Genomic DNA, 12,426 nt, shown 5'->3' on the forward strand with positions numbered 1-12,426 from the left:
GGTGTTCTGGACCTGGTGTGCTGGCCCTGGTGTGCTGGCCCTGGTGTGCTGGCCTTGGTGTGCTGGCCCTGATGTGCTGGCCCTGGTGTGCTGGCCCTGATGTGCTGGCCCTGGTGTTCTGGACCTGGTGTGCTGGCCCTGGTGTGCTGGCCCTGGTGTGCTGGTCCTGGTGTGCTGGCCTTGGTGTGCTGGCCCTGGTGTGCTGGCCCTGATGTGCTGGTCCTGGTGTGCTGGTCCTGGTGTGCTGGTCCTGGTGTGCTGGCCTTGGTGTGCTGGCCCTGGTGTGCTGGTCCTGGTGTGCTGGTCCTGGTGTGCTGGCCTTGGTATGCTGGCCCTGGTGTGCTGGTCCTGGTGTGCTGGTCCTGGTGTGCTGGTCCTGGTGTTCTGGACCTGGTGTGCTGGCCCTGGTGTGCTGGTCCTGGTGTGCTGGTCCTGGTGTGCTGATCCTGGTGTGCTGGTCCTGGTGTGCTGGCCCTGGTGTGCTGGTCCTGGTGTGCTGGTCCTGGTGTGCTGGCCCTGGTGTGCTGGTCCTGGTGTGCTGGTCCTGGTGTGCTCCACAGCCTGGAGAGACGGGATGCACATCAGAACATCTGGCAGAGGGGTGAGTGGGAACAGAGACTCTGGATCCACTCTTCAAACTCTCCTCTGATTGGACTTCAAGGCATTAATATTCCTGAAGAAGTGGTGTGGTAAAAGGTGTGCGGAGTGTGTGCGGAGCATGTGCGGAGCGTGTGCGGAGCATGTGCGGAGCGTGTGGACGGGCCAGCGGCGGACGGAGGCGACCGGGAGGAGGGCTGTTTCTCATTCACAGCGGCACCGCAGCAGGAAGAGAGAGACAGCATATGACCTTCATAGGGAACCGTGTCTTTTCTCTGTGCTGTAACTCTGCACTCTGACACAAATCAAAAGCGTGATATGCATGACTTTAGTGGACACACTTCAATCCTAATAATTGCCAGTTTTTTTTTTTTTTTTACCAATCTGTGAGAACCAATGAAAATGGGCAAAAATAAAAGAGCTTCCATTCAGCGCTGCCTTTACTATGGCCCCCGACATCCACGCTGTCTTCACGCAGCTGCCATGGAGATCCACGCGAGACAGGGCGAGACAGGGCGAGACAGGGCGAGACAGCGGCCGAGACCCGCAGAGAGGGGTAATTAAAATGTAAATATTGATATTTCATTGTTTGAAATGGCTTCCCAGCACGGTAGTTAATGTCACTCCATCTGTGAGAGTGTCTCACATGCGGTCACTTTATTAGAGTCCAGGGAGGGTTGCTTCTCCTGCTGCTGACCCCACAGAGATGCCCCGGCTCACGCACGCCTCGTTTTCATATCTAATGAAGTGGAAAAGTACAGTGCGTACAGTAATGCGTGGCATCTTAACCAGCTGCCTGGGTATATTTAGAATTAATCTCCACCACCAATCGGCCATAATGTATGCAATTAAGAGGTTGCCGATTGCTAATTAGGTGCATTAGAATCAAACGTCTTTGCGTGGACTTTGTGATTAGTTGACTAGGCTGAACTACCCCCCCCTTCCCCTGGGCAAGGCCAAATCTTGCAAGGCAGACGGAAAAGTGCATCAGCAACAAGAAGTCAATGAAGTCAAGGCTTCATCAGCCCAGTTTGTGAAGCTACAGCAGATGTTGTTGTTGAAGTTCTTGGTGTTTTGTGAGGCAGCGGTGTGTTCTGAAGATGTGAGCCTCTCCTCTTCTGTGTGTGTGTGTGTGTGTGTGTGTGTGTGTGTGTGTGTGTGTGTGTGTGTGTGTGTTGTTTGTGTGTGTTTGTGCATACATACTTGTTTGTGTGGGTTGTAGTGAGTACTATCCTGCATAACACTGATAGGTGAATATTTTCCTGACTACTAAATTAATTTGGATGACCATGGTACGACTATGGCAATGTTAAGGTACTTTCACAAATAAAAATACTATTTTCTCTCTGTCTCTCTCTCACTCTTTCTCTCTATCTCTCTCTCTCACCCACTTTTGTTTCAGTCTTTCTTTCTCTGTACATATTTCCATTTCTCTCTCTCTCTCTCTCTCTCTCTCTCTCTCTCTCTTTCTCATGCACTCTCTCTTTCTCTGGCTGGTGGTGTTTGTGGAGATGAAAGGATTCTGTGATGAAAGCGGAGAGGTTTCATGGTTCTGTATGTGTGTATGAGAGAGTGTGTTTGTGTTTGTGTGTGTGTGTGTTTGTGCAGGTCTTGTCATCGCTTCCCCTACGCCCCCCCCCCCCCCTCTTCCATTCAGACTAAAGACCTGAGAGACTGTTTACACACACTCACACACACTCACACACGCACACACACACACACTCACACACACACACACACTCACACACTCACACACACTCACACACGCACACACACTCATACACATTTGTTTGCCTTTTCATGTTGGTTTTGTTTTGCGTGTGTGTTCAGTAGTCCAATATTTACTGTGTGACTGACTGAATTGAGGACATATTGTGTATGGATATGCTAACAGCAACCAGATTCACCAGTGTCTCACTAGAGCTGTGAATACACACACACACTCACACTCACGCACACACACACACACATTTATGGTATGACTGATGAGTCCGCTTTTATTCATGGCTAATCGGCTTAATATACAAGCAACGGGAAACTCTTCTCATTTGCTTATCGCCGTCCCGAGTGGTCTGAACTGAGCAGTTCTTGCCCGTGTTTATAAATCACCATTAGAATATAGCTGCTCATTTGCCCCAGGGTGTGTGTGAGGACAGCAGGGTGTGTGTGAGGACAGCGGGGTGTGTTCAGTCAGCGTGGGGCAGAGTTCCATCAGCACCTCCACACCTCCGGTTCAGTGAAGTCAGGCGTTGGCGTGGTGTCCGTACAGTGTCTGTGTGTGACGTGGAGCGATCTGAGAAGCAGACTGGGACAGGACAGGACAGGACAGGACAGAACAGGACAGGACGTGTCCTGCAGTCCCCAGCACATGGCACCAGAGCATCACTGCTTCCACCCATGTCCAAACACACGCCTTACCTGTGTACACGCATCTGTGTCTTTAAAGGAGCCATTAAAACCCTAACAGCCAGAAAGGGTTTATTAGGGGAGGGGGATGTTGTGTGTGTGTGTGTGTGTGTGTGTGTGTGTGTGTGTGTGTGTGTGTGTGTGTGTGTGTGTGTGTGTGTGTTTGGAATTTATTTATATCTATTGAGCTTGCTTGAATCATGCCATTTAGATTATTTCAATGTTTTTGAATTGTTCTGTGCATCTCGTGTGGACTGTGACGGGCTCGGTGGCTAACCGCTCATGGCAGGCTGGCCGGGCAGCACTACTGCAGCTCCACTCCAGCGCACCACCAGTGGTTCTGTGCGAGTGAATTAGTCACGGTGCGCCGCTTTGACAACGTGTGAAAGCAAGCTGGCTCCTCAGGAGCTCAGATAAACAGGCAGCACGGTCCGTATGCATTCATCCGCCAACCATGAGAACACAGGCAGGGGTGTTATAGCCAGGGAGACAGAGGAGGTGTGTGTGTGTGTGTGTGTGTGTGTGTGTGTGTGTGTGTGTGTGTGTGTGTGTAAGCGCATGTGTGTGAATGTATGTGCTCACTCTGTGTTTGTGATGGAATGGCTGATAGGGCTGAGGTGAAGGCTGCCCTGAGGTAAAGAAGTAAGCATGTGTGTGTGTGTGTGTGTGTGTGTGTGTGTGTGTGTGTGTGTGTGTGTGTGTGTGTGTGTGTGTGTGTGTGTGTGTGTGTGTGTGTGCGTGCGTGCGTGCGTGCGTGTGTGTGCATGCGTGTGTGTGTGGGGGGGTGGGGGTGTGTGAATGTGTTTGTGTGTGTGGGCATGCGTGATTGTGTGTGTGTGTGTGTGTGTGTGTGTGTGTGTGTGTGTGTGTGTGTGTGGCATGCATGTGCATGCAGACGCATGCATGCTCTGCTGGGCTTTCTCAGTAGTGTGAATTCACAGTCAGAAGAGATTTGGCAGACAGGTTGGTGTTGGGCACAGAGAGTCCTGCTACCAAGCTCTCCTGCCCAGTAAGGGTTAACTTCGCCTGGCTGCACCCAAACCTCTTTCTGTTAGCCCGTAACACGTGCACACCCCCCTGTACACACACACACTCGTCCCTCTCTGATGTTTGTTCCATCTGAAAAGCCATCATAGATTTCAGGAGAGATCAGCCATCCCTTCTACCAAACTGCCCTTCACATGTGGCAAAAGGTTCACCTTTCCTCCGTCCTTTGGCCCACAGCACATCATTTTTCTGAAGGGGGTGATGCCGGGGGGGGGGGGGGGGGGGGTGTCCATGGCGACAACCCTCTCTGAGCTGGAGGGGACACTGACTGGTCTACAGCAGGAGTTATATCAAGAGGAGACTGCTGGAGATAGTGTTCCTCATCAGATAACGCCATGTGTGTCATCTGGATGGGACCATCTGCTTTGTGCCTGGCAAATGAAAGGAAATCTGTCCTGAAGTTCCATCGAAAAAGGTCCATTTATCCTTTACAGAGCCAGAAACAGAAATACAACTATGGGGGAAAAACTAAACTGGATTTAAAAGTGTCATTTTAATGTATGTTTTTGTTATGGACTTGAATATTACAATTAATTAGCCTAAAAACAAATATCAAGATTAGTTTTGTACATTTTTATTTGGGTGCCACTTGAATAACTGAGAAACTTGTTCATGTTTCCTGTTGTGTAGATGTTGCTGGTTTTCTGTTGTGGAGATGTTGCTGGTTTTCTGTTGTGGAGATGTTGCTGGTTTTCTGTTGTGTAGAGCTTTTCATTTGCCTCTTTGTAATGTTTGCATGCAGCTCTTTTGTGAACTACAAAAACAATTGTAAAAAGATGTAAAGAAAGAGAAGGTCTCAGGCATGACGGTAAAGTTTGCCCTGGCTGTACATGTCAATAGAGAACCCTCTTCTATCATCGGTAGTAAATTCACATTGATGCCTCTTTTCTTCACACTATCGATCCAGCCATGAGAACGCAGATTTGTATCTGTTAATTAATGCGTCCCCAAACTGCATTTGTATTAATCAGGGAGATAAGAAAAATTGGATGCCCGCGCTGGCATGACAACTGCAGAAGCGCGCGCCGGCCTACCGATAAAATCATTGATGGACCTCAGTAAAGGTGGACTGGGGAAAGTGTGGGGGGGGGGGGGGGGGGGGGAGTTCCCCCTTCCACTCAATAAAGTAATCATCCAGCTTTTAATTATTCTGTGGGGAGATGTGTTGGAGATTGGGGAACGTGTAAATCTAATTATTTACTAACAGCAGTGGCTGGGAGGGAGGACTTGGGGGAGGGAGGGGGGGGCACAAGGTGAGCTCCAGGCTATGGGCTCTGTCCATCTGCCACTGCTGTCCTCAGCACAACCCCCCTCCCGGACCAGCTCGACGGCTGCCCCCCCCCCCCCCCCCCCCCAAACCCCTGCTCTTAAAAGTGGAATATTCCACCTTCATTTGGTCATTGTCCTCTGATGTCACTACATCTTGTCATGGTTTTGTTATATTGTTTCATTTGGTAATTTAGTACTAGAAGGAGAGGAAGAGGCAAAGAGAGAGAGGGGAGAGAGAAGGAGAGAGATAGAGAGAGTGAAAGAGACAGAGGCAAACAGAGTGTTGGAGAGAGAGAGAGATTTTGGGGGGGAGAGAGGCAAAGAGTGTTAGAGGGAGAGAGACAGAGTGAAAGAGAGAGAGAGAGGCAAATAAAATGTGTGTGAGAGAGAGAGAGAGACGGGGCCATATTTTTAGCACATGCCACTTCTCATTGGAGCCTGTCACTTGTCGCAGGAATTCAGCAATGTCTCACATAAAAAAAGTCCCTTAAGAAATTCCCAGCTAATCCCTTTTGATGATTTTATTAAGTAGAGGTGGACGGCCCTGCCAACTGGCTCTCGTCACGGGCCCCAGCAGTGGGCCAGGAAACACACCAACTGCTCAGCCTGCTCCTAATGACATCAGAGATGTTAACAGTTTGGGATAATAAATTAGCGGTCGTTATAAACAATAGCCTAAAACCTGTACATAACGAGCTCCTTGCCATTTGCAATCAACTCAGAAACAGAAGGTGAGAGGGAAGGAGGTGGGTGAGAGTCGGGCCTTCCTCCTCTCCCAGAGAGAGAGAGAGAGAGGGAGAGAGAGAGAGAGAGAGAGAGAGAGAGAGAGAGAGAGAGACATGATATATGGGTTGGCCACCAAGCCGTGCTCCGAGCCGGTCCGTCCTGTCGACCGCGTGGACCGTCTGCTCCGGCCTGACCCAGCAGACAACCGTCCGGTTCCGACGGTCGGAGTCGTGCACCGTGCCAATTCCTTTTGTGGTTTCTATTGCACAGCCACCAAAAAGAAAGGAAATGAGAAAAAGAAAGGGGTAAACTGAAGAGTGGGAAGAGCGAGAGATACAGATGAGGGGAGAAGGAAGGAGAAGAGAGTTGGAGGCAAGCAATTAGTCTTTCAGCTGGTGTGATGGGGAGAATTGATCCCTGCTGCATGTTTGCAGAGATAAGGAGTTCCCTGGTGCGGGATGCCCCCTGGCCTCCTGCACGCAGGAGATGAGGGGCGAGTCTCCTGCTGGGCTCCCGGCCCCTCCCTCTGACACCCCCCTCCTCCATCATAGCTGCAGAATGTCAACGCGTTGGTGCCGATGCCCCGGGCCCGCTCTGTGAACCTCCCCTGCTTCTGCTGCTGGACCAGAGTTGGGCCCTTGGGACGGTTCTGGGGGAGTTCGGGTCTGATGTGTGGTCTGTGTTTCCTGCGCAGGCTTCTCCACGCTGTCGCTGGCCGACCAGATGAGCCTCCTGCAGAGTGCGTGGATGGAGATCCTGATCCTGCGTGTGGTCTACCGCTCGCTCTCCTTCGAGGACAAGCTGGTCTACGCCGAGGACTACATCATGGACGAGGACCAGTCCAAACTGGCGGGCCTGCTGGACCTCAACAACGCCATCCTGCAGCTGGTGAAGAAGTACAAGGGCATGAAGCTGGAGAAGGAGGAGTTTGTCACTCTTAAAGCTATAGCGCTCGCTAACTCAGGTGGGCTCACGTCTTCATCAATCCAGAAGGTTCTGGTAGTGACGATGCATATGCTCAATATAATGTATTTTTATATGCCAAGCTGAGAGTACGTTTGTGCCTTTGGGTCTGTGTTTGTGTCTTTAAGTGTATATTTATTTCTGCCTTTGAATCACATCCCATTTTACCTTCTTAGAATGACCAAATGTGAATTCTTTTAATTAGCACAAGAGCAATACTGAAGAGTCAGTCAGCACAGAATGGGTTAAACTCTCACATCATTGATTTCCTTTTCTCCTGCGGGAATATCAGGCAACAGATCCATAGGTGGGATTATTCCAATACAAGTCTAGAGAGATCACAGACACCTCCCACTCTCACCCTCAGTCTTTCTCTCCCCCCTTTCCTCTCTCCCTTTTTCTTACTCGTCGTTATCTCTCACATACCAATGAATGCGCCCTGAAGCCCCGCCTCTGGCCTCCGCCATTTGAAGGCCTGGCCGCATCCCACCTTCCCTCATTTGCATAAGTCTGTCTTCAGATAGCTCTTAACCGAGGAGCCCATCACCATGCCCCTGCGTGTCAATAACGTGCTCTGATGTGTGTGGCCCCTCCCCCACGGCCCCTTCTTTTGACCCCATCTTTGAACTTTCTTGGACGTGGGCCAGCGTCACCCCCTCCCCCTTTTAATTACAAGAAGGAAACTGTCAATAAAGTCTGTTAAACGGCACACGGCGAGCACCTCAAATAGGACGCCGACGATTTGTTGAAATTCTTTGCCGCTCGTGTTATTGACAGCTTGTTTTCTGAGGCCACACGTTACAATCAATCGCTGGCCGGGCCAGGGCCGCATGGAGAACGGCTAAAACACGCTGCTCTTCTGCTCTGAGGACAACGGTGTGACCGGACACACACTCCCCCGCCCCAGAGGCAGCCCCCGAGCGGGAGAGGGCATGTCACTCTCGAAAAATTCTTTTTTAATTGATTTTTTAATTAACAGTTCATCTCTCTTGTTGATGTCCACACAGCCAGAGAGCGATGGGGTGGCGACTGTCTGGAGCTGCCGGCAGTGGCCACAGCGATGTGGACAATTTATTAGGGCAGAGACCCAGTACTCCAGACATGCGCCTGCCCCGTGGCCCGGGGCAGTAGAGCTGCCCTTCAGACCCTGAGCTGCCCCTCAGAGCCCTGCCTACACACCAGTCCATTTATTCAGTAAAGAAAAAGCTTATAATCGCGCAGTCATAATTTTTTCTGGTTCTAGTGTTCACTTTTAAACAAAGATGACTAATCCTTAATACTATTTAGCTTATGGTTGCCTCTCAGCTCGGATGAGTTCTAGGTGCTTTATTAGTATGGTCAATAATGGTGCGTTCGTTTTGCCAAAGTTGGGCTTGCTGAGACACTCTCTGTCTCTCGGTCTCGCACTGTGTGTCGTGTCACACTCTCGTGTTTATTGAGGCTCTCTGTGGCACCTCAGAGCTCCTCACCCAGGAGACTAGAGGTCAAAGGTCTGCCATTTTATCACACACTTTTGGGGTTTTTAACTGCAAGCTTTTCCAGGGTTAATAAATTACTGTGTCACTTTGTCTAGCCCGACATAACACATAGATTTTGATATTTTCTTCGTGTGTGTTGTTTCAAAACGAATAATTGTCTTTGTAGCAGCACCTTTGTACTGCGGCGGTGTTCGCCGTGAGCCTTCCCCACAGCCTCCTTCTTCTTCTAATAAGATATATCGGCAGCAAACACTGCACTTTAATGTGAGGAGACCTTGCTGCGGGAGCCCAGACAATGACATATACATTTCCCACAATGCCGATGTAGACTGATGGCGCTGCTGTGGGCCGGGCAGACAGGTGCAGCTAAGCACCTCCCTGGCAGGGATATCTCTCGCGTCGCCGGTCACTTTTCAGACGGCCGCCGCCCGTGTGACTGATAGACGGGACCTTGCTGTCGGAATGGTAGATGGTTCCCGGAGCAGGCCTGGAGACACGGAAAAGCCCGGAATATTGAGCTGTTGAAGCAGACAGGCCCTCACAGCCCTTAAAGACAGAGGACACGCAGGGAGTCCTGTGTACACACAGTCGTCCTGATAGTTATCTAACGTGTAGCTCTGTTTTTACTCATCAGTTCAAGGTGAGGCATGGGTTGTGCTCACTGACAGGAGGCTTGTGTGTTTGGACATATAGCCTCTGGAGAAAGGGTTCAGCCTCACAAGCCAGAGCATAAAGCCAAATCACTGGCCCTGGGGTTGTGTGCATGGCAATCCATACCTAAGCACTCTCACCCTGGCTGCTGTTATATGCAGGTTCACTGTTGGAGCATTACTTCACGTAAGCGTTTTCACCTCAGACTTCCTGACTCGGCATTAAAAAAATAAATAAATCAAATGCAGAAACTGAACTCAGGTGTTCCACTTTGGGATCACTATTTGGCAGGGCCCTCCAGTGAGCGTTTCGGTGGCCAATCCTGAGGAGCACTTTACGGCAAGGGTTTTTTAGTTGCCCTAGACTAATTGCATTCGGAGAGGCGTGTCGGGTTCTGGTGGGGGGAGGGGGGTGCGCACCTTACTAACGAGCAAATATGCAAATAGCCAGTGTTTGACATTTCTCTCAGACAATGGGCGACAGGGTGAGGGGCCTGACGCGTGAGGGGGGCGTGGGGGCGTGCTCTCGCTCGGGCGTGTCACCCGTATCAGCCGGGCGGCGTGTGCTGCCGCCACCTTGGCATGTTATTCATCAGACCCGCGGAGAGCCTTGTAAACACGCCCAGGACCACTTCCCTGGTTAACGCTCGAGTGTGCGTTTAATCATTGGAGAATGAGCACCAGCTTGGCAGAAAGCATAAGCCCCGCTCCCCCCACCAAGCCACACACACACACACACACACACACACACACACACACACACACTCGTTTAGAGGCACTCCCTCTACCAATTTCTGTTCTGTAAAAACACTTCTTGAAGTTTTTTTTTTTTTTGGACGTTATGTAAGGTATTCACGCTTGTTCACAGTGAGGTATTCTGCATCATCCAGGTGGCATGTGCTAATGAGGAAATATGAATTAGCTGCTAATTAGATGATTTGCTGTGGTATTCCACATTAAGCTGAAAGAAACGAGACATTTTATCCCCAAACCTCCCCCCCACCACCCAAACACCCCACCCCCCCCCACCACCCTCCTCCACATCCCCCCCGCTGGCTTTGCCGCCGTCTTTAAATCCACAGGCTTTAAATTACATGGTTGGCTCTGAGAATCATGAGCGATGTATAACGGTGCGTGTTCCTCCTGGCAGACTCCATGCACATAGAGGATGTGGAGGCGGTGCAGAAGCTCCAGGACGTCCTGCACGAGGCCCTGCAGGAGTACGAGAGCAGCCAGCACGCAGAGGACCCGCGCCGGGCCGGCAAGCTCCTCATGACCCTGCCGCTGCTCCGACAGACCTCCACCAAGGCCGTGCAGCACTTCTACAGCATCAAGCAGGATGGCAAGGTGCCCATGCACAAACTCTTCCTGGAGCTGCTGGAGGCCAAGGTCTAGTTGTGCTCCCCCTCCGACCCCGCCCCTCACGTAGACCCCGCCCCCATCACAGGAGTGTGGGAGGGTCATGTCGATGACCCTGCCCATTTGACTAGGCAGGCAATGACTGAATCTCCGCTACTGTCGCTAAAACTTTTGTCTATAAATGGTATCAAATAATGACAAGAAACATAACCTTATCGGCACTCTTAACTGCTGACGATGGTACGTACATTAAAGCGTGATTTAAGTGTGAAATCTTTGAGACAAAGATGAATTGAGGAAAAGACTGCTTTCACTACATAGCAGTGGGATGTTGAACCAGCTTTTGACTCGCTCCTCTTCAAAACCTGATGCAGTTTTTAGAGCTATCGAAAACATTTTGTTGATATTTCACAAAAAAGGAACCTGGAGCTGAGAAAGACCAGCCCTGCCAAAGGAAGGAGTTCCACAGAGTGGGAAGCCAGCAAACTGTCCTGAGCCCATCAGAGTCCATCAGCAGCCCCAACCACGTGCAGTAGTATTACCACCACACCTCACTGGAGCAGTTGGCAACGGGTTGGCCAAACAGAGATTTGATTTGTTGTTGTTGTTTTTGTTTGTTTGTTTGTTTGCTTTTGCCTTTGTTTCCCATCTTTGACGAAGCTGCCCCTCGTGTTCGTTTCACCACGAGCAGGCTGCTGGCTTTTGCTTTTTCTTTCAAGTCTTCCAAACACTTCTAGTCACTTTTAATGTTTTTATTATTATATTTTCAGGGAATAGCCTGAGTGTCTCTCATGCATTATGAAACAAAGGTACTGTGGTGGGCAAGGAATAGACTCATTTATTTAATAATATTATTTTACTGTATTTTTTTTCTGTGAAATTTATTTTGCTGCAATGAAGGGTGTAAATATATGGTATGGTCACCATGCCCCAATTTTGTTCATAAATGTTAATAATTGATCAGCTTGTTTTTCTACCAACTTTCTGCAACTGTAATGAGTCATAAGTAAATCCTTGCTATCTTCTCCAAGCAATAGACACAGTGAAGGCGTGTATATGTATGCAAATTCAGTTAGTGCCCATCGTTTTGGGGAGGCGGAGCTTCCGGCTGCATTCGCTTTCCTTTCTGTGCTTGATAAAAGACAATAGTTGGCAGAAATGATGGCCAGAAGGACCATACACATTAACTTGAGCAAATGATATATGCATTTATATTAATCCCAGTCTCCTTACGTTTATTGACATTATTTCATATCGAAGCAGTATATGAACTTTGTGAAGCAAATTAGCACTTAGGAAAGACATCGCCACTTCTTGATGGAGAAACACTGTAGCGCTAGTTTCATGTTGCTCCTACTTTCATGACCAATGGGGCGCCAGCGTCATGACGTAATATTCAAAATGAAGACTTTCTTTAGCAGAGAGGTTAAGTAACTAAGCAAGCTATCCACGCCACTCATCACAAATATGTCAGTATTAGTATGGGGTATTTTCAGAATATTCTTAAACATTGTATATTGTAAATTAACAGATTATAAAACTAACCTAAGACATTTTATTGGAACAAAATGAAAAAAGAAAAAAAAAATCCTGTAGTTGAGCTTGTCGGTGTTTCCTGTCTGCTGTGCTCCTGACTGGACAGTTTATGTTCCTGCTGCCCTCTGTTCCATGCGGTGATGTCAGTGTGTTCTCGTCGTCGTGGTGATTCCAGGTTCTGTGTCGTACACTCAGTTTTCTTTATTTTTGTTTATTTATTTTATTTTATTTTTTTAATGACAGGGTAGATATAGAGACACTACTGGATGTATGAATCCTCAGGAGACATAGATGATGGGTTCTCAAATAATTTACTGGTTTAAAAAAAAAAAACTCTTCCTTGTTACTGCTAGATTATCAGGTCCAAGATCAATGTAATCTATACCAATGTATAA

General features: G+C 49.1%; 1 protein-coding gene across 1 annotated transcript in view; it reads left to right on the forward strand.

Moving 5' to 3' along the window:
- esrrga (estrogen-related receptor gamma a) overlaps positions 1-12,426 on the forward strand; it is a 77,820-nt gene extending 65,394 nt beyond the window's left edge. The window contains 2 exon segments of the mRNA XM_076978635.1: positions 6,740-7,009; positions 10,287-12,426. Coding sequence (XP_076834750.1) covers positions 6,740-7,009; positions 10,287-10,531 — 515 coding nt within the window. The 3' untranslated portion in view covers positions 10,532-12,426.

Source organism: Brachyhypopomus gauderio, chromosome 17 (genome assembly GCF_052324685.1).
Source record: "Brachyhypopomus gauderio isolate BG-103 chromosome 17, BGAUD_0.2, whole genome shotgun sequence".
NCBI classification, from domain to species: Eukaryota; Metazoa; Chordata; class Actinopteri; order Gymnotiformes; family Hypopomidae; genus Brachyhypopomus; species Brachyhypopomus gauderio.